Source organism: Hypomesus transpacificus, chromosome 1 (genome assembly GCF_021917145.1).
Source record: "Hypomesus transpacificus isolate Combined female chromosome 1, fHypTra1, whole genome shotgun sequence".
Taxonomy (NCBI): Eukaryota; Metazoa; Chordata; class Actinopteri; order Osmeriformes; family Osmeridae; genus Hypomesus; species Hypomesus transpacificus.
In genome coordinates, this window is record NC_061060.1 from 12,342,728 (window position 1) to 12,365,442 (window position 22,715).

General features: G+C 41.8%; 1 protein-coding gene across 3 annotated transcripts in view; it reads right to left on the reverse strand.

Moving 5' to 3' along the window:
- Positions 1-1,789: 1,789 nt before the first annotated feature.
- LOC124462910 (solute carrier family 22 member 4-like) overlaps positions 1,790-22,715 on the reverse strand; it is a 35,261-nt gene continuing 14,335 nt past the window's right edge. Inside the window, exons 1-12 of one of the 3 annotated variants that reach the window (XM_047014692.1) lie at positions 14,269-14,310; positions 11,124-11,548; positions 4,822-5,190; positions 4,620-4,723; positions 4,335-4,489; positions 4,067-4,238; positions 3,800-3,941; positions 3,594-3,691; positions 3,002-3,216; positions 2,621-2,803; positions 2,400-2,535; positions 1,790-2,315 (exon numbers count right to left, since the gene is read on the reverse strand). In XM_047014692.1, the coding sequence (XP_046870648.1) occupies positions 2,246-2,315; positions 2,400-2,535; positions 2,621-2,803; positions 3,002-3,216; positions 3,594-3,691; positions 3,800-3,941; positions 4,067-4,238; positions 4,335-4,489; positions 4,620-4,723; positions 4,822-5,190; positions 11,124-11,213 (1,734 nt within the window). In that variant the 5' untranslated portion in view covers positions 11,214-11,548; positions 14,269-14,310 and the 3' untranslated portion in view covers positions 1,790-2,245. Of the gene's footprint in view, positions 2,316-2,399; positions 2,536-2,620; positions 2,804-3,001; positions 3,217-3,593; positions 3,692-3,799; positions 3,942-4,066; positions 4,239-4,334; positions 4,490-4,619; positions 4,724-4,821; positions 5,191-11,123; positions 11,549-14,268; positions 14,311-20,388; positions 20,768-22,715 lie in introns of those variants that run through there. The other 2 variants (XM_047014654.1, XM_047014769.1) reach the window with 2 other exon arrangements.

The window sequence follows — 22,715 nt, forward strand, 5'->3', positions numbered from 1 at the left end:
GGTGCCACCCCTCAAAATCTCCTGCCACCCTCTTGCCACCCCATGAATATTTTTCTAGATCCGCCCCTGCCACCCCTTCTTGGTTCCATTCAACATCTCTCAACTGTTCCCTGGTGACTAGAAAAGTTGTCAATAGGCCTTATATTATGTCCTGACCCCACAGGACTTGTGTTTATATAATGAGGAAGTACATTAATTCTACTTTTCTTGTAGATACTGAGTGCATCCTGCCTTAAAATGGGCAAGTGGGTACTGTGTGCATGGGTGAATAACGTTAGATGAACAGCATCAATAAGTATATGATGGCAATCACAACATTGGCATTGCGACGATTTGTCGTGACATGGTGGCATACAGTGCTCCAGTCCAGCTTACCCAGCTGTTTGATGTGAAACCCTCGAGGTGGGTTCAGGGACCTCCGCAACCATCCCTCTTGTAACACCTCTAGATTAATGATGGGAAGTTTGGATCATTTTACTGATTCGGTTCTTTGAATCTCGTTCAGCAAAATGAACAAATCTTTTTTCGAGTCATGGGGGGTAGGTTTAGGGTTGGGGGGGGGGGGCGTTGTTCAACATTTTATAGCCAATTAATCCATCAATGGAGTCCTTAAACAGGCTCTGGTTGGAGATGTTGTACTCGTCGCTGATTCGTCACTGCCAAGGAACTCCTGGCTGTTAGGCAGAATCATCAAGGTGATGCCAGACTACAAAGGAGTTGTCCGAAGCGCTGAGGTCCGGACCAAGACCAGTGTCATTCACAGAACCATAACTAAACTTTGTTTATTGCAGGGTGAAGAATGAAGATGAAAGAGAAAGTTTGATAAGACTTGAAATACATGAATGTATATATTTACTTTTGCATATTTACTTGTGAAAAGAGGAAGATCCTTGCTTAAAGGAAGTTTGACAAAAATGTTGTTGATGAACCCAATTTGAAGTTTAAGTTGGTAATTGATATGCTAAGGCTTAGTCAATTAGGGGCCGGGATATGTTGTAACCATTTCTACATAATTTGATTGGCTGTTTGTTTGCATATAAAAGGCCAAGAATCCCCGCGAAACAGGCTGAAGTTATTGGACCTTGAAGCACCACAGTCTTTTGACCTACACTTAATTTGTTAGAAATACTGATATGAGCTTGTTATATTGTTTATTTGAAGTTAATAAGAAAACAAACAAGAACATACATTTTTGGAGTATGGACTTTTATTTTTGAAATTTCTGTGTCGAGTACGAAAGAACTTTGAGGTCCTAGGCGAGTGAGTCAGCTCGGCTGCACCCACACCCGCAAAGATTGCGGCCTGTGTTTTGTTACATTTCAAAGACTGTAGCTCGAGATACCGCAAAGACTGTGGCTTGTAATCAAAAGGCTTGAGCAACATAGGTTCTGGACTGCTCTGTAACAGGTCTGAGATTGTTCTGGATTACCGCAAAGACTGCGGCCTGTGTTCAGAAGGGTTTAATTACTTATAATGTATAATGTTTTTATTGATTTTATGCAACGCACATTGAGCTGCAATTCTTGTATGAAAAGTGGTATATAAATAAAGTTTTATTATAAGTAGCGTGAATCTGACCTACCCTTGGTATGTGCAAAATGTCAGAGACAAGTACAGAAGCTCCACTGTGCTTACATACACCAATAAATTAATGATGAAGGGAAATGCATGGCCTTTGCACCACTAGAGAGAACTGTGGTACAGGTCATAGAAACCCAGCATGCAAGTTCACCCATTATTTGAATGCATTTATTGTACACAATTTAAAAACGAATAACGAATACATAAGGAAACATACACAACCGTGTACATACATTAAAGATCTCTCAATGCATGGGGAGACTTCATAAGGTGTTTCAATCAGACAAGGAGGTGTAAGCAGGAGAACTATTCCTAGTCGATTTTATTTTAGCTTCAGTCTCTGAATAAATCTGTGTATTTTTGTAGCAACCATAAGGACCGGTTCTTAACACTTTCAAATAAGCGGCTGGTGTGTACAAATGCAAGGGAAACAACACGTTGGTAAATTCCTTTTCGAATCCTGTAGGTTGTACCTTAGTCAGTTGAAGGACTGCTTCTCACCAGACCACTTCAGATCCTCATCAGAGCTCTGCGGTTTTCGTATCTGTGACCAGCTAAGAAATCAATTAACCATCAACCCTGTTCCACCTGCTCACAGGCTGGTCTTTTCACAGTAAAAGTCATCTTACACTGACGTATAGTCAGGGATCAGGGTTCAGAGTCTTCAGATCTCCACAGAGGTTGTCCCCTTCTTCCGGTGTGAACTCCCTCTACCCTGTTGCCATAAACACATCCTAGATATACAACACAAAGTCAGACCCGACTGTACATCCCAGAATACCCCACCACACGCTTCAACCCTAACCATGGTAACGTACCTTTGAAGCGGTTTCACCTGATGGATGAATTCTGGAAGTATTTCACCTTTAGTTTCAGGTAGCCACAAGCTCAACAACCCGATCATGACCGTGGCTCCACCCATCAAGATAAAAGGTAGGAACTTGTTGTATGTACCTGAAATCAGACAGCCATGACAAACGGATCTTGACAGACATATAAGCTTCCATACTCTTTTAAGGAGACACACACACACACTGACCCATGAAGGCGATGTATGGGGAGACGATGCTGCCCACATGCGATGCCATGGAGATGATTCCCAGGGCCATGTTTCTTACCACGGTGGGGAAGAGCTCCATCATGTACAGGTACAGGAAGCCAAACGCCCCCGTCACACCCGTCTTCCCCACCATCACCAGGGTTAGGGTCAGGCCGCTCAGTTCTACACACACACGCACAGTTTGTGGTTTTCTAGATTTGAGTAGTATGTGAGTACATATACCGGTACGTGTTTTCCATGAGTTTGTACCCTCTTAGGTGTGTGTACGTTTGTGTACATGGGAATCCTTCTGAGTATGTGCCATTTTGTGCGTGTGTTTGTGTGTAGCAACAGTACTATCCACTTTGGTGGGCCTCGTACCATCAGGTATGAGCTTGATGAAGAGCAGCAGGGCTCCAGACAGCAGCAGGGTGAAGGGGAGGGTGAAGCGTCGGGGGGTGTAGCGGATCAAGAACCAGACGCTGCCGTACGCCAGGAACTCTGTGGCCGCCGCAACCAAGCAGTTGAAGTAGGGGTCTCCGTCCATATTGGGCGTGTTCAGGGACATCCCATAATATGTCATGGAGATGATGGTCCTGAGGTGGAGGACGGAAAAGTTGTGATGTACGCAAGTATGCACTAGCATGTGGTCAACTGTGTGTAGTATGTAGTCATCATGCAGTGTGCAGTATTTATTTATCCTACTGTGTAGGATATATTTTGGAGCAGTGTGGTGTAGTGTGTAGTGTGTATTATAGTGTGAAGCATGCAGTATGCGGTGTTCATGTGTGTTGTGTACAGTGCATGCTATACTGTGTAGGGTATATTTTGCTACAGTGTGGTGTAGTGTTTATTAAAGTGTGAAGTGCGTAACAAGCACACAGTGTGTGGTGTCTATATGTGTTGTGCACAGTGTCTTATACTGCGTAAGGTATTCTTTTCAGCAGTGTGTGGCTAGACCGTATCAGGGTACCAGATGAGGATGTTAATGATGGTGAGGTTGCGTATGTTCCTGGTTCTGACCAGGTCCAGCCAGGTGTACAGGCGTGGGCTTTCCGTGGTTCTGTTTTCCTGCAGATTGTAAACATGTAGAAGTACATTGGGGATGTGTGTCTGTTAGTGTGTGTGAGTGTGTGCGTGTGTGTGTGTGTGTATGTGTGTGTGGGGGCTTTAAAACACCATGAGTTCTGCAGTGACATCTTCGGTGAAGATGACATCAGGAGCCGTAAGACCATTCATCTTGGCAGCAGCTTTGATGATAGACTCCGCCTCCTTCAGTCTGCCCTGGGTCAATAGCCAGCGAGGAGACTCTGGAATGTACCTGAAGCACAGGGCACTACTATGTCCTCCATGTCTCCCTCCATCTGTTCCAAGTTCAAGCCACTCTACTGGTTCCAAAAGACAAATAGAACCATCCATGTCCTAGCAGGTGGAATTGGTACTCACCACCAAAGAGGGATGTAGAGGAATCCAGGGATGGCGAGGACAACCAGGAGGAGCCTCCAGCTCCTGAAACAGTAGGCTGCCAGGGGCAGCACGGTGTAGCCCAAGGCATAGCTTAAAGTTACCCCCAGGGCACCAAAGTTGACGCGAACAGATTTAGTTAGGAGCTCAGAACCTAAGGTGCACAGAATCACAGACAAAATCAGACCATAGCTAGACAAATGCAATGAAGATACTCTGTTATCTGATCTATGTCTTTGTCCAGACTGACCCAGTATGTAGGCAGCACTGTAGTTGGTTGTATCGCCCACCCCCACAATGAAGTAGCAACAGCAGAACATTTCCCAGCTGGTAGAGGCTGCTTGGAAGAGGGTGAACACTGTCTGCATTGCCAAGGTGCCAAAGAGGACCAACCTGCGCCCGAACCTATGGAACATACAATTTCATCCTGGAATAATGTATAAGAGGAAAAACTCCAAACATTGTGTCTACAGAAAACTAGAACGTTTAAATGCTGATGTGTCTGCAGTTGTTATGTGCTTAGGAGAACCATTACCTGTCTGAGACTATCCCTGACAGGAAGGAACCACAGAGAACACCTACAAAGAAGATGGTGATGGTGAAAGGAGCCTTCCAGTCATCCTCACACACCAGGTTCCACTACCGGAAAGCACACACCCAACAAGACAGACAGTTCAAAGGGTCATCCCATCCATAAATTCCAGGTAGTGTTCCTAGTAGGTAAAGTGTAGCTTCACCTCAGTCACGATGGTGGAGGTGTATCTCTCTGTGCTGAACTCCCAGCCGTCCAGACATCCCTCGGTCTCGTTGCCGTCGGGACCCGGAGGGTCTTGGTACCTCAGGCAGCGACTGAGGACCACCTCCCCCCTCACCTCCTCCAGGGGGAACGACAGGTTGAGGTCCAGGTTGAAGCTGCTGCTGTTCAGCCCCGGGACCTGGCAGCGGTGGGGGGGGACGTCCGCGAGGAACACCATCGCCATGCCAACGTAGCCGTTGGGTATGCAGCTGAGGCTGAGGAGGAAGAAGACCATCTTCTGGAAGGTTCCCCACTCCCCAAGGAACGCCGTCCTCTCCTCGTAGTCCAGCATCCTCACGTCCTCAACCGCCCACAAATTACCATTACGGAAGGAAAATATATAGCAGTATATTGGAAAATATCATGTGATCTATCAAGCTATATATTTCCATATATGGGATTTAATATTTATATTTTATAAAACATTGCAACATATTGAACATGAATTATAATATTTGTGTTATATAAATCCCAAAATATATGCAATTTTATATTTACAAATACCACCATAATGTATTCCGATTTATATGGGAAAATGTATTGGTAATATATGTAAAGATATATTGTCACATATATCTTTAATATACCGTAGAATATATTTTAAATGTATGTAAAAAGCAGCAATGGTGGAATCCTCCTTCAAAATGGCAAAATGTTGTACAATTGAAATAATAGATAGTTACACCGGGATTAGCCAGAAGACTAGTAAGTATTCTGTCAACAAACAAAAAAATGCCTATGCCTGGAATTGAACCTTCAAGAGGTCTGTCCTTAAACCACTGATTAGTTAACAACAATTAAAGAAAACTATTACTTTATTATTTCTATAGTTAAAAATGTTCTGAACCTATACCTTGCAATATGAAGCTCATGAGCACATAACCAAAGGTTATGTCCAGGAGAGAAATATGCCTATCTATTAATTATGTTTCTTGTATCATTGATCAATTGAAATTATTCTGTTTTATTATGCCTGCATAGCCATAAGTTGGGTCTTTGTAAGGTGTGACTATGAAAGGCCTGTGTCACTAAGGCAAGTCAGAGGTCACAATATTTCCAAAGTGTATAATGCCATGCAACTTTGATTGAGGAAAATAGAAGGAATGACAAGGCCATTTCTGGGAGTCCTATCTAAAGACCCAAACAAAAGCTATCTAGCACACATTGTCCTTTTTCAGTGCCTGCAATGGCTATGTTAATCATTTTGTATCCTCCCATATTGTGATACTATATAATCTCTTGATTTTCTGTATTCATTGTCCAGTCGTCTGAGATACTCAACTTGAGTGTAACAGACACCTGTACCTCACATATGTGTAATAAATGCATTGATTTTGTCTTAACCTTGTCTTGACCAGATTCCTTTCATTGACTTGGCACTTTCAGAGCAATTGGGTAAAAGAGAAACGTCTTCATTAAAGAGGGGACGGTCAAGTTCACGGGTCACCAGAGGACTCATAGAGGCCCCGAGTACGGCCCGGCCGGGTTCAGTGTTTACGACATAGCTTTTTGTTGATATTTTGATGTCCCTCCCCTTAGCAGCATCTTTGTGTGCCTCTCTGTGCTGTGTCTGCTCCCCCTGTCTGTTAAAGGAAACGAGGTGGTCTGGTTCAGACCTGATTCGCTTCACCATGGGCCCCAAGTCTTTTTGTTCAAAAGGAGTGTTCACCCACATAGAAACGTGTGGATTTGAGGTAGGTAAGTCCACCAAAAAGGCACCTCCCTCCTTGCCGATGCACAATGTTGACACCTGAATGCTGGGGTGTCGACCATCGAAGTACTCATCCCACTCAATGCCCCACTCGAGATCTGTGGAGTCTGGATCATAGTTCATGGTACAGTGAAAGTGTTTGTCTTTTGTTGTCCTTGAATTTCAATGTCCAAAGGTTTTGTGAAAGGTAATGTCTGATGTTTCCCCGAGAATCCAATAGCTGACACAGTATCCTGTGAAAGTGGTAACATGGCCCCTTCTTTGCCAATGCAGGAATACGTAGCTCCAGTGTCAACCAAAAATTCAACAGGTTTTCCCCCGATACTCAGAGATACTACAGGGTTACCATAGGGGAAGCTTGACACATAACTAAGACACTGGGAGGCTACTTTGGGTTCTCGTGGGCACCCCTAGCGTTGCTGGGGAGGGTACATAGGCTGTTGCTGTGTTCCATACTGTCCCTGATTAGCTGGGTATGGCTGTTGCTGTGTTCCATACTGTCCCTAATTAGCTGGGTATGGCTGTTGCTGTGACAAAACAGGCCGCACCCAAAACACTGATAAGTTCTCCACTGACCTCCCCTCCCTCTTAGTCTGCATCTCCATGAGCCTCTGTCTTGTTGCTGTGGGTATTGGTCCTGTCCCTGATTGTATGCTAGCATTGGTGCATTTGGGTCTCCATTAGGCTGTTGTGCTGGTGGTGCCACACTGTTAGCATGCTGTTGAAAATGTGGAGTGTTTGCCCAATTGGGGTTTGGACCTTTTACATAAGCTGGTGTTGGTGGGAGAGGGTTCACAACGGCATGACCACTGGTATTTACATGCCCTGTGTGGGGTGTTACTGGTGTTGCTATGTTTAGACACATAGTGGCTAGTTTTTTGTTGACCAGCTGGGAGTTGGATTTAACCATGTTCTCCTCCTCTCTCTCTCTGTTTTAAATGTATATTGTAGTGGTGTCTCGTGTGAAATCTTTTTCTCATTATCCAGACCATCAAAGTCAACCGTCTCCTCCAGTTTAACAGCAATCTTGTCAGGGAGTCCTCGAATCAAAGCATGCATGAATAAATTACCCTGAAAATCATTTCTGTCTGGGTAAGAAGTCAATGAAAGGAATTGTTAAGATCTGGCCAAGACAAGGTTAAGACAAAATCAATGCATGTATTACACGTAGGCCTATGTGAGGTAGGCTACAGGTGTCTGTTACACTCAAGTTGAGTATCTCAGACGACTGGACAATGAATACAGAAAATCAAGTATTATGGTATTACAATATGGGAGTATACAAAATGATTAACATAGCCTTTGCAGGCACCGAAAAAGGTGTATTGAGAAGACATACTGACAATGATCGCTTCCAGCAAACGTCTTTTGAATTAGCCATTTCCCCCTAAATAAATGTCAATCTTATTTAAGTTTTTGGGGGCATATTTTCAGTCAGCAGATGGTACTGTTTGAATTGCAATTCCATTTGAAATACTGCCAAAATGAGGCTGAGTCCTTGGGCAAGGCAATTCACCCTACTTGCCTCGGTGTATTTCCCTGTACTTACTGTAACTCGCCCTGGATATGATTGTCTGCTAAATGTAAATGTACTGTATATATCACTAGGTCCGTACATTGTATGTGCATGTACACATACATTGTACAATATATCTTTCCATATAATTGTACATACATTTAAAATATATTCTACCATATATAAAGCATACATGTGACACTATATCTTTACATATGTTATCCATACATTTTCCAATATACATCGGCATACATAATTGTGGTTATTTATGAATACATAGTTGCATATATTTTGGGATATATAACCACATATATTATTCATGTTCCATATATTGCAATATCATTTGCAACGTCAATCATTTGTATATTCTGCAATGTATTGCAATGTATTACATGAATATATATTATAGTGTATAATATATTTATCATCAATATATTATCCCATGTATTTCCATATATAATAAATTGGAATAGGTCATAGAAATTAGTATATTACAATATATTTCAAGTCATGTATTGGTGAAAATATTTTCTTTCCGTAAGCCTTGGTAACCTTGTGATCTCTAAAGTTGTTTAAGAGGTACACCTCTGTCTATTCTTGACTACAGTGCTGCTCGTTCTCACCGAGCCCCCTACCCTGGATCTCTTACCTTTCTTCTATTGCCTTCTACACCTCTCCAGGTAACAAACCACCACACAAGGAACTTTCCAGAAGGCTGATATCCTGGATGATCCACAGCCAGTTGCAAGCAAAGACTAGTCTAGTTGGTCAAAGAGCCTGTCTGTGGAACTGTCTGTCTTCCTTCTGTTAACCCTGCATCTTTGCCTGTAGTCAGTGTTTAGATTAAAGATACACCATGGCCAAATGGGTGTGGCAAACATTCCCCAGCGCTTTTTAGAGCAGAAAACAAAAGTCAACAGAGCATAACAAACTTTCAAATAGTTTAGAAGAAGTGTACCATCCTTTAATGCTAGACAGCCTAAACCCTTCCTCAGCATTACTTAGTCACACATGCACAAGATCCATACAACGCACCTAAGCATCACTACATGTGATACTGATGGAAACTGCTTTAGTGAGGGATTTTCTTTACAACAATGTGGAGGCCAACTTGTAGAGAACCACACGTTTGTCATGACCAGATGATTTAAGATGTTATCAGCAGAGACATACATCAGTCACACAACCAGACAGACTATTTATATTATGAAGTCTTTCATAAAGTGGTGCAAACCAGAACTACACATGCTGTCATGTGGGACTAAGCTGACAGAGCTGGTAAATTGTTGTCCTCAAGCAGCCTGCATTAATGCTGATTTGAAGCTACTTTATACTTAAAGTACTGTACTAAAATCTGCACAGTACTTTACTGTACACAAGTGGATTTAGCAATGGATTGCACAATGTTAACTAAAGTAAAGATACACATAACCTTGAGTGTTTTATTTTTAGCACTGATTATTGTTGCTTCTTTCATTTTTAAACTTTATTTTTCATTGTCAAAAAAGTCAACCAACAGAGTTTCTTTACTGACAGCAAGCTAAGAATATCTTTAAATATTCAAGCTTGATAACCGGCAACTCCAATTGGCTTACAACAGTAGATTAATGTGACAATTTCATCTTTGCTGCACGTAGATTTCCTAAATGGGAATTGGAGTTTTTAGGCTGCAGCAATAGAGGTGACGTCTACCGGTCTGCCTTGAGGTTGAAACACAAAACCAACAACTGATCAACAAGTAGCTTTGACACACAACATCAGCAGTGCTACCTTATACTCTCTGCAGCAAATCCTAATCATGATGCCATGTTTTTGTGGGTTAAAAAACAAGCTTGCGCAAATTACGGTGGCCCTGAAGTGCAAATCACACCCCCTAATATGAGTACTTCCCCCAAATGAAAACACTCCCCCCCAATAGGAGTCAACTCCCCCCAAATCGGATGACTTGTTCACTTCCCCCCCCCAATACAAAAACACGCTCCCCCAAATGGAAAATGACATTACATTAACTCAAAAACACATTACATTAACTCTGAACGGAAAGGGTAGGTACTACCCTTTAGCGCTGATTGGATGCAGTAGGCTAACTAACAAGAAATAAGAAATTGATCGACAGAAGTGCAAAATGCAATAGCCTGACAGCGTTACGTGCACCAGGACAATTATTTGGGTATCGAAGCATGTAGCACAGGCTACGTATGCAAAAGCATAAATTGCGTGTTAAACGTAAACGATAGCCAAACAACTAACCTAGTCCACGTAACTCTGTCATTCTCATGAACTTGATCGTTTTGATTGGAAGGAAAGAGGAAACATTAATGTTTACAATTCAGAGTCATGACACTACTCTTTATTTTAATCAGGGTCATTCCTATGAAATAATCTCAGATATGCTGTTAACGTTTCTCAATATAAATAGCCTATGCGCACGCTAAAAACGCAGTTGAAGGAAGCAGGACTTTTCAGAAGAAAAAACTAATAGTCCACTACAGAAGAACGAAATGCCACAATGACAGAGTAACGTGGACCAGGATAGTTGGCTATCGATTTTTACACAAAATACTTTTGCCTAAGTAGCCTACTATTTGCTACATTCTTCGATAGCCAAACAAATGTTCTGGTGCACGTAACTCTGCCAGGCTATTGCATTTTGTACTTCTGTTGATCAATTTCATATTTGTACCCTTTCCGTTCAGAGTTAATGTAATGTTGTATTGGGGGGAGCTGAACAAGTCATCCGATTTGGGGGGAGTTGAGTCCTATTGGGGGGGAGTGTTTTCATTTGGGGGATAGACTCATATAAGGGGGGGTGATTTGCACTTCAGGGCCACCGTACCAAATTAAGGTTTCACAACAACAAAAAAGAGATTTGTACAGCACAGTGTCTATGTAGTAGCTTATGTATGCCATGGGTGAAAAGGGTTAACTATTTTCCAACAGGATTTTTCAGAAGTGGAAAAGTTTAGTTTTGGTAAGTAAGACACTTGATTCCAATCACCTACATCTCCAAACTTACTTTATTGTCGTCGTCCCGTCGTCCCCCCGAAGATGTTTTAGTTATGTAATCAGAGTGGATTGAGCAAAAAAAAGAATTACTGTCTTTCATCAACAATTTACATCCATTCCCAGGTAGATTATAAATCACTTGGAGAAAAAGTGATTTATGACATTCATTTTGTGACAGCGTTTATGCACAGCAAAGAGATACAGTGAACAAATGCAGTTTGCATGCAGTCGTGTGCGGAGAGGGGGGGGGGCGGGCGTGTCACCTACCTTGACGAACATGCGTGAGGGCAGGAAGCATCGCAGCAGCTGATTGGCCGGACTGGGGAAGCGCAGCAGGCTGATGTTGAGCAGGGGGAGTGTCTGGTAGCCCGCCATCAGGGGGTAGAAGTTATACAGCATCTCCTGCCGTGCCCCTGGTAGGATACGCACAAGGACCTGTCGGAGGAGACAAGATGACTCGGCTCATTTTGGACATGGGGATTCACACAGAGACCTGGATGTGGTTCAAACGAGCTAGTGAGAGGTTAATTGGATGGTAGCTGTGAACACATCTGAGAGGGGGGCCGTGCGTTGTGCGCTGGTGGTGGTGGAACCTGTTGAACATTAGTTGGGAGCTGATTCCAGAGCACAGGCCTGGTTTATGATCAGTCACACTCTGGGGTCAGGGGGTTAGGGTTAGGGTCAACGCCTATATACTGAGTGTCCTGGATAAAAGGAAATGTATCTCCTTTCCTGTAACCCCCCCTTCTCTTTTCACACTGTTTAGGCACCAGCCCAGCCATGTATCCCAGACCTCTGTCTCCGCAAACACTGGTTCAGGCCCCTTCTTGGATCCATTCAACATCTCTCAACTGTTCCCTAGTGACTAGAAACGTAGGTATGGAAGCAAATCAGTGCCATAATGTTTTGAATTTTAAAAGGCATCGAATACTTAATATTGAAATTTAGACAACACTGAATTCTCATCTGAATATATTTCAATGTAAAATAAAATTCCGGTTTCTCAAATTCAAGCCTAAAAAAATAGACCTTAAAAATGTAACCCTACAAAACTCGACCCTATCAAATTCGATCAAAAACATTTCAAGCTGTAAAAATTCAAGCCTATCAAATTCGAGCCGAAAATTTTCGAGCTTAAAAAATTCAGATTTTTAACATCCGGGATATCCAGGACAGGTAGAGCATTCGAGCTTCAATGCAATCGAACCAACTTCTGACCTATCAGAGCACAGACCTTTAGTCAAGCACTCCGAGGAAGCGGGAAACCTTCAAGCTCAAGAAGAAGAGGAAAAGAACGATGGCTACCCGTGACCAGACCCCCACCCCTCGGCTTGAAGCAACGGCCCTGGAGGATGTAGGTGGTATTGCATTTACGGTTAGTTTCCCGACTCTTCCGGTCAATTTTATTTTATTAACTCCAGTCAACATTTACAAAACTATCTTCCCAAATAATTTTTGTTTGATTCTCGAACCTGGCTCATACTACTAGCTTTTTCATAGAATAATTTTTGTAAAGTTTGAAACCAATCTGAAAATGGGTAAACTAGCACCCCATTTATTTGCCTACGTCAATAAAAGTTGCCTGCAAATGTGCTTGAGGATACAAACAGGGCACATGCACAAAAGTTCACATTGACCGATAGCCGATTTACATTGAGCCATAGACTTATATTAAATGAGCACAGGGAGAAATGGCTTGAGTTGCCTGCCTTGTTGTAGCAAGTTTAGCAAATCGTTGTCACACATACATGAAATGTTGTTAATATAGATAGTTTATTCACGTTATTTTGAAACAGATTAGATTTTTCGTAAAAACGTTCATGACACGATGGTAAATATATTATGTTAAGTGCGAGCATAGATTGTTGACATGTCTATCTGGAGCAAAGACGAAGATTCATACTTTAACTGTTAACCACAATAGGAAATGATATATATTTAAATAATATTAGTCTTGCCTTCAGAAGCTTTTGTTAAACACACCCATTTTTCTTTTTTTGATCGTGTCATCAAGCCAGACTGCTTTTGTGGGACAATGAAGGTCCTCAGTGACTATGTATACTATCACCCCCACTTACATCCAGGGGCGGTCCTAGCACATTTGGCGCTCTAAGCGAGCTTCACTCGTGCCCCCCCCCCCCCCCTCGTCTTAAAAGTTTAAAACGATTTTGCACGAAAACGGAATTGCAACTTTCAAACGCTATTTTCCCCTGCAAGACTGCATTTCTTTTACATAAACACAACAACGATCACAACGATGAATAAACATTAAATAAAGAACAAAATCCCTGGGAAAATGTCAAGTCTGTGCTGAACTACGCTTTGGCTACGCCCCCCTGTTCAACGGTGCACGGTCACATTCACTCCCTCATCGCCTGCAAATAATGTTTTTTTTGTCTTCTGTTCTTTTGATGCCTGGCACACAACAATCTTAGAAAGTCTAGGTCACTTGTGGCACATATTCACTCATTTTAAACAATCAATCTACCTGAACAAAATTAGACAAAACGGAATTCACCAAAATGTCATGACACATCGAAAATGACGCAAATTGCGGTACAGCTGAACTTGAACTGATGTTTCGACTGAATGGCAATAACAAGGAACGTCAGAAGTCACTGGCTAGCTATCGTTAGCTAACTATCTAGCAAGATTACATACAATCCATTCGCTAAAGTTGACAATACAACACTTGGATTTTTACCATTCCTCACTTGTTGACAAATTGCCGCGTTTGTCTTCCTTCATGCCTAATGCAACAACACTGCAAATATCTTAGTCGTTGCATAGCACACCCATTAGCCATTAAGGACATTAAGGAAGACAAACACGGCAATTATTGGGTGTGCTATATGCAACGAGTAAGATATTTGTAGTGTTGTTGCACTATATTGGCTTTATATGTGCGCCCCTATTTGAATCGTGGTTTTTTTGTATAAGTAGAATAAATGGACATAGGCTATCATTTTTTATATAGGCTACCCGCCTCTGTAAAATCCTTAAAGATAGGTTACGAGACAGCGAGACACACGTTCAATGATAAGGTACATCTTTTCTTCTTAACTCCACTAAAGTGCCCGGGGCAATTCACGCATTCATGAACGTTTTCTTATCTGGAATTCATCATAGGATAAGACCAGAATTTAAGAATTTACCTTTCGCCTTTGCAAATTTCTCTTATTATTCCCTTCTTTTCTTCTTAAATTTCGCCCCGGATAGCTTTTGCCTCTTCGTTACTTTGTTCTTCAAAGTTCTTGAACACACACTTACTCTAGCTTACTCTAGTTAAATTAACTTTAGGCTATGGCTTGAAGGTTTCCCGCTTCCTCGAGTGCTTGACTGAAGGTCTGTGCTCTGATAGGTCAGAAGTTGGTTCGATTGCATTGAGGCTAGATTGCAATAATCATTCAATGGCTCAACATTGGCATTGAGACGGTGTGTTGTGACATGGTGGCATACAGTGCTTCAGTCCAGTTTACCCAGGTAACTGATGTGGAACCCTCGAGGTGGGTTCAGGGACCTCCGCATTCATCCCTCTCGTAAAGGGCTACCTCCAGATGGTTCTCTTTCCCTTGAATATGGAAGCAAATCAGTGCCATAATGTTTTGAATTATACTTAACATTGACATTTAAACAACACTGAATTTTCATCTGAATATATTTCAATGTAAAATAAAATTCAGGTTGCTCAAATTCGAGCCTAAAAAAATTCGATCTTAAGAATTCAACCATAAAAAACTAGACCCTATCAAATTAGATCCGAAAATGTTCGAGCTGAAAAAATTCGAGCCAAAAAAAATCGAGCCTATCAAATTCGACCCGAAAAATTTCGAGTTTAAAAAATTCCGATTTTTAACATCCGGGATATCGAGGACAGGGAGAGCAATCGAGCCTCAATGCAATCGAACCAACTTCTGACCTATCAGAGCACAGACCAAGCCCCCACCCCTCGCCCCTCGGCTTGAAGCAACGGCCCCGGTGGATGTAGGTGGTATTGCATGTACGGTTAGGTTTCCGACTCTTCCGGTCGTTTTTATTCTATTAACTCCATTCAACATTTACAAAACTATCTCCCCCAATAATTTTTGTTTGATTCTCGAACCTGGCTCATACTACTAGCTTTTTCATAGAATAATTTTTCCCGATTTTTGCTCAGTTTGAAACCAATCCGATATGGGTAAACTAGCAACCCATTTATTTGCTTAGTCAATAAAAGTTGCCTGCAAATGTGCTCGCAGATAAGAGGGCACAAGCACAAAAGGGAGCATCAGCAAATCGCAGATTTACCTGAGCTGAATGAGAACAAGGAGAAAGGATTTGATAATCTACAGCTGCCTGCCTTTATTGTAGCACGTTTTACAAATGGTTGCACATAGGCCTACATGACGGTTGTTTGTAGAGTTAATCTCAGTTATTTTAAAGCAGATTTAACCATTTTGTAATAAACGCTATATGCCCATGGCACGACAAACGTAATTATAGCCTAATATAATTAGTTATAATATCGTGGCATGTTATGGCGTCATTATATATTGTTGACATGTTATTCTGAGGCAAATACAAAGATGAATAAATCATGTCTGATAACCTCAATATTGTTATGGTCGTTATGTTGTTAGAACTTTAAATCAGTTGACACCACAACGATGGCATTAACAATAAGCTAGTAGCCTAATAGTAAACACTCATCATCATTATAATAGTAACAAAGTTATAGGCTTAATTTAGCTTGCTTTGCATAGCTAAAACAACGACGGAGCCAGATATTCAAGTTTACAGTTTATTTATTCGACACAATACATAAGCAGTTAAACTATAAACACGAGGCAAAAAGAACAACGTATAGGCCCTGCACGTATACTACAGTTCTAATAGTATTGATTTTCGTAAAGTTCACATGTAGGCTATCTGCTTCTTGATCGGACTTGTACCACATTCTGACAGTTTTCTGCTTACTCTAGTTATATTAACCCTATGGGTTGAAGGTTTCCCGCTTCCTCAGAGTGCTTGACTGAAGGTCTGTGCTCTGATAGGTGAGAAGTTAGTTCGATTGCATTGAGGCTCGATTGCTCTACCTGTCCTCGATATCCCGGATGTTAAAAATCTGATTTCTTTAGCTCGAAATTTTTCGGGTCGAATTTGATAGACTCGAATTTTTGGGGGTCGAATTTTTTCAGCTCGAAAATTTTCGGGTCGAATTTGATAGGGTCGAGTTTTTTATGGTTGAATTTTTAAGATCTAATTTTTTAGGCTCGAATTTGAGCAACCTGAATTTTATTTTACATAGATATATATTAAGATGGGAATTCAGTGTTGTTTACATTTCAATATTAAGTATTCGATGCCTTTGAAAATTCAAAACATTATGGCACTGATTTGCTTCCATACTTGAATCAACACGTGTTCGTCTAACCAGCCCAGGAAAAACGTCTTTGACACCGCATCTGAGACCCGCTGGTTCCACAGGTGCTGCGTGTTCTCAGCTTAAAATCAGCAAAGATCTTGTAGCCGGTGTGATGCCGTGGGAGCTCATTGCTTTCCAACACTCCGGTGTATTCGCCGTGCACCCGAGTCCGATGGCCAATGAGTGGGGGGCATAGAGTTAATGGGGGGGCTATCTGCAGGAAAGACTCCATTCTCGACTATCGTATGTACCCTTTCAAGTGGGGAACTTGGGAGTCATGAACTGTATCAAACTAGGGCGTAGGTTTGCATAGGGTCGATATAGGGACTAGTCACGACCAAGTTTGGGAAAGACACAATTGTCCCCACCAATATTTTGTTAATTTTCGACAAAAATATTTTGCACAATATATTTGCAAAACTCATTCGTATTATTATCTATACTATGTTCGTTGCCCAGAAAAGTGAAAAATACATTTCCAAGTTAACCAATGCGCCTCCAGGCTGCAAGACAACATGATGTCATTTAATTGGCTGAAACTTCGTGTATCGTGACTCGCAGAAAGAGGGCAGTAGTCTGACACAGTAAGCCAGGAAATAATAAAGCCTCATATTAGTATTTCGTTTGGTCTCAGCATTGATATTTTTGACCATATTGTGCTTTGTAGAAAGGAAAATCAAAATGCCACCCAAAAAAAAGTGATACAAGAAGTTTCTTTCCCACCCAGAGAGTAAGTAGTTAGCTATCAAGAAGGAATTGTTAACTGCTTGTAGGCGGCCAATTTGTGATCCTCAAACTCTGCCGCCGAGAGGCTGAATAGGGAAGTATTCAAAAGTAAAATTTGAAATACACTTTAATTGTACTTTTAAGTGTACTAAATGACCTAAAAATTGGGCCAATTCAGTTTACTTTGTACAAAAATAGTATATAAATAAGTACACTGCTAGTATACTTTAAGTAATGTGATAATAGTATACTTTTTACACAAAGCATACTACAAAATAAACTTGAAGTGTACTTTTTTGTAAGGGCTTCCTGCCCACCGTCGCAATTTACCACTCGCGTAGGCTTTCAGATGCCAAAAATAAAAGACCTCCTTAAAACCTACTTGGAGTTCAGAACTCCACTTTGCCACTAAGAGCAGCAAAGATCAATATTGTGCCTTCTGTAAGCTCTGTCACATTAATATAGACTTGAGTAATAGAGGGAAAGGGGCTTTAGAGCAGCATGCCTGCGCTAGCCAATGGCACAAGGATAATGCTAGTTCTGCTGGGCACTCTTCCTTCACATCATTTTTTGCTCCAAACACAACAACAACGGATGATAAAACAACTGCTGCTGAGCTGACCAAATTATATATTTAAATTTATAATACAATTAAAATAGTCTGGGGAATGGTACTGTCTTATTCATCATTTGACTAAACTTTCTCACCAAAGACAACAGAAAAGTAATGGATCTGTATTCAAATTTGGGATTGTCGTCCTTTTTGACCCTTTGCCCTCCTTTTTGGACCCACGTGTCCTCCTTATCAAGGTCATGCTTCTGGTCACCCTATGCCCTGGTGACAGCCTCTTAAAGCCAACTAGGTCTGTGCGTCCTGCCGTCCCCGTCCCCCCCTCGTTCTAAGCAAATGTTCTCAAACTGCCTTTGCCTGCCTTTCAAATGAGCTTGTTAGCCTTGTAGCTAAGGAATCGCTACAAATGCTAATACCCAACATGCTAGGTATCTGTGGAGCCTTCGAAATAAGAGTCCCTGGATGACACAAGCAGTGTTCTTTGTGCGTCAATCCTTCTGAGTCAAATAATGCACTCCAATGTGTTCATGCTTCAGTTTTTGTGTTTCACCAATACTAATGGGGGATTTAGCTATAATATATGATAGTTCTAAGTACCAACTTGCATTAGAGATAACAATTATGAAAAATAATACATTTTTATCCTAAGTATTTGACCTTTTAGAAAACGCCTGGATGTACAAAAACAAAAACGTGTCAAATATGAATATATTGTGGTAATATGTTTGACATTTGACAAAAGAATTAGGCTTCAAGCTGTGATCCAATTCTGTCTTCCAGCTAATAACTACCACCTCTAGGCCTCTTCAGGCCTTCAAATCTCGGCGGAGATAGAAACTTTCAATTTCCTTGTGCCCTGATGCTGATTCATCACGGGGTCAGATGGCTGAGCGGTTAGGGAGTCGGGCTATTAATCAGAAGCTTGTTGGTTCGATTCCTGTCTGTGCCAAATTACGTTGTGTCCTTGGGCAAGGCATTTCACCCTGCTTGCCTCGGGAAGAATGTCCCTGTACTTACTGTAAGTCGCTCTGGATATGAGCGTCTGCTAAATGACTAAATGTAAATGTAAATCACCAACCTGCTCTGCATCTGTAGCTTCAGGGTTCTGCTTTTCCTGCACAGTAATTCATCAATATAATACAGACACTAACCATGCTTAGTTGACTGCTAACATTGGTCGAGATTACAAGGATAGCCTTATTACTATCCAAGTGATCATATAGGCCTACTTATTTCCAGTTAATATCACTTTTGAGTTGCTAGCCTGCAGGTACTAGGCTAAACTAGCACGGTCCCATCATTGTTACCCATTATGTGGGTAGGATAGCTTTATCCTTCTGGCTTCAACAAGACAAGTAACCTGTGGAGTGCACTTTCAGTTCATAAAGTATATTTTCTAAAGTACTTCAAAGTATACTTTGGAATACTCTAAGGCAGGGGTCCCCAAACTACGGCTTGAAACTACTTGATATTTACGAATGTACGGTGCATAACATAGTAATAAACTAATCTAAAGTGTAGTGCACTTTCAGTTCATAAAGTATACTTCCTAAAGTACTTCAAAGTATACTTTGGAATACTCTAAAGTAACCTGTGTAGTGCACTTTCAGTTCATAAAGTACACTTCCTAAAGTACTTCAAAATATACTTTGGAATACTCTAAAGTAACCTGTGTAGTGCACTTTCAGTTCATAAAGTACACTTCCTAAAGTACTTCAAAATATACTTTGGAATACTCTAAAGTAACCTGTGTAGTGCACTTTCAGTTCATAAAGTACACTTCCTAAAGTACTTCAAAGTATACTTTGGAATACTCTAAACTTTAGAGCCGGGCCCGGGGCCTCTTGGGCCCATGTTTTCCCCTATTGGCGTTAAACCTGTCGCCTTGCGCCTTGAGAGCATAAGGCGTTTAATCTCTCAGTACCGGTTGGATGTGTCCAACAGGTACGGTCAGACTAAAGCTGATCCTCCTGTGGTCTCTGTGCCAGGAAGGCTGTTGTGGTTTTACTGCGCCACCTGCAGGCAGATGAGAGGTTCTGTGTCTGACCCATCTGACCACCTATCTGACCATCCTACATGGGCTTGTTGATGACAGGGTCTGCAGTTGTGGTTGAGATGCTACTGTACAACTTGTGTGTACACGCAAGTGCCTGCACATGGTTGGAGAGCTCGTTGTCTCAACTTCAGACTTCCCACTTCTTAACTCAAGGGTATGGTGACTCACACTAATAAGTCACTCAACACACATAATGCACACATATCATGGCATCTTCAACCATCATTTATCATGACCATCTGGTCTTAATGAAGATCACATTTAACATTATAAACCACTGAAAGACTACAGCTCATTCAAAACTCTGCAGCTAGATTATTAACCAAAACTAAAAGGAGAGAACACATTAGTCCTGTCCTAGTTACACTGGCTCCCTGTTACCTTCAGAATTGACTTTAAGGTCCTGTAATAAATGCGGGTTCTTTTTTGAAGCAGGAAATTACTGGTAGGTATGTCAGCCTGGAAGAACACAGGTACGAGGGTTTTAACGATATAAAAGTCTTTATTAAGTCTGGACAAAGGTTCTCTAACATTCATAAGCATGGGTGGAATACTCCAGGGCACCGAACAGGCTACACAGGTATTAAGGTAGTTCAGCTCTTCATTGACCACACTCCACCCTCCCCAACTTGGTGTAAGCGCGGCACCCTCAAAGCTGGGCCAAACCCCTAGTTGACACCCCAACGTCAATGCAATTCCGGCACTCACTCGAACACGCACCTACAGGCTACGTCACACGTGTAGGGGAGACCCAACTAACCCACTTCTGACGGTGCACCTCCTCGAACCCTGTTCTCTCCCACAATTATAGGGCTGGTAGCAGGCCAAGCCCGGTGGATGAAGAGGCTGGTGGCAAAGCCGAGTCTGATGTTGGGGAGGCTGGTCGAGCCTAGCGTCCTGTGAAGACAAGAGTGTCATTCTCTAGAATATGATAAAGACTGAATGAAGTGGGTAAGCATTCTTTGGAGGGGTCGTGTCCCCCCAATATTGAGAAAATTCCAATCTGTCCCCCCCAATATACAGCAGAAAAAATGTAAAATATATGTTCTCTTTTTATGAACCCTGTCAATGGATCGGTCTCTTGTTATGTCTTATTTATTTTAAATGTATTTCCGTTTGTTAAGAAAAACGCACTCCTCCACACTTTTGTGATTTCGTTTGAATCCACCTTGCGTCGTTCTGCATTGTCATGGTTACCTAATACTTTTTCGTCAGTTGAGCGCAAAGAAAGTAACATTAGTTAACTTGTTGGAGAGGACGTAAAGTAGAGGATTTGAGGTTACCTAATACCGATTTTACCTTGTCATAGTTGAATAACGACAGTTCGGTGGGTAAAATGAACATACAGTGAATATCAAAGTCCATTGACACCTTTTTCCTATGCAAATCTCAAAAAGAATTTTTTTTCCTGTAAAACGCTAGCTTTTCAACAAAGCCACCGGAGTGACGTAGGACCGCCCTTTTTTGGCTCTGGTCTGTAGTGTAAAGGGCCCTTTTATCGTCCACTCTAAATCTCCAATGTTCGGGGCCCCATTATCGTCCACAACCGTTTCTTCCGTTAATTTCTTAAAGAAGATATGCAGCAGCAACGAAAGAAAGTAACTCATCGATATGTACACATCTTATATTGCTGCACACCAAATTACAGCTTCATACTTTGAGATTTGAGTATGTAAATACGCTCTCAAACCGTATGTGTAGCATCTGCCTTCCGCAGCGTCAAACTGACATTTATCCATTGAAAGTGGTTGGGTGGACGATAATGGGACCCCCTGGCTAACTGCTAAAATCAGGAAAGTAACATTTCTAGGCATATCCTGATTGGATTTCAAAAACGGAATGTTATAATATAGGTGTGTATCTATATATTAAAGTATAAAGCTGTGACATAAAGTTTTTAATTTGTAATATAACGACATTTTGGTAACATTTCTAACGAGCGTCGAGAGCTAGGTGGACGATAATGGGACCCCTTACGCTATCTTTGTCACGCCCCAAAATTTACATCAAGACCAGCCCGAGGTAGCGTCTATCTCCGATACTAGTTTAGCTGCGCGCTGCTCTGTGTAGGCTACTTATAAGGAATTACAAAGAAGGTTTTGAATTATAATAAGGATATTGAAAATGGACCACGGTCGTAAATGCTGTGTTCCAGGCTGTACAGGGAAGGCTAACACTCACAATCTTCCCAAGGAGCCAAACATTGAACAGGTATGGCTGCTGTTGTCTATGAGAAGATCCCGGCGAAGTTCGACACTCAATCATTCATTTGCTATGAACATTTCACCCAAGACAGTTTAGACCAATGGTTCCCAAACGGTGTGCCGCGGCACACTGGTGTGCCGTGAGGCAAGGCCAGGTGTGCCGTGGGATTTTGTGACAGCCATACAAATGTTGCCCAAAAAATATCAAAATTGATGGCTTAGCGCCAGTAAGATTTGTAACAAAATATCAGCCTTGGTGGTGGCACACACAGCGTCCAAGTTAATAGACTTGGTGGCGCGTTCGAACCGTTCTCGCGCAAAGAGCGAGAGCCGCAACACACAGACGCTCTAAGAATGTTACCTCAGAATGTCCTGTCAAACAACAATAACGGATTGCTGTTAGCTAGTTTTGCTAAAAGTCATTATAAGAAATAAAATGGATCGCTTTATTGTGAGGAGCAAACCACAGATAGTCAGCGTAGAAGAACCACCTAAAGAGAAGAAAAGAAAGACTGTCAGCAGACAGTATCATGAAAGCTACCTGTCTTATGGCTTCACCTGGACCGGGGATGTCAACTGCCCCCATCCCGAGTGCGTAATCTGTCGGGAGAAGTTGGCTAATGCTAACATGGTGCCAAGTA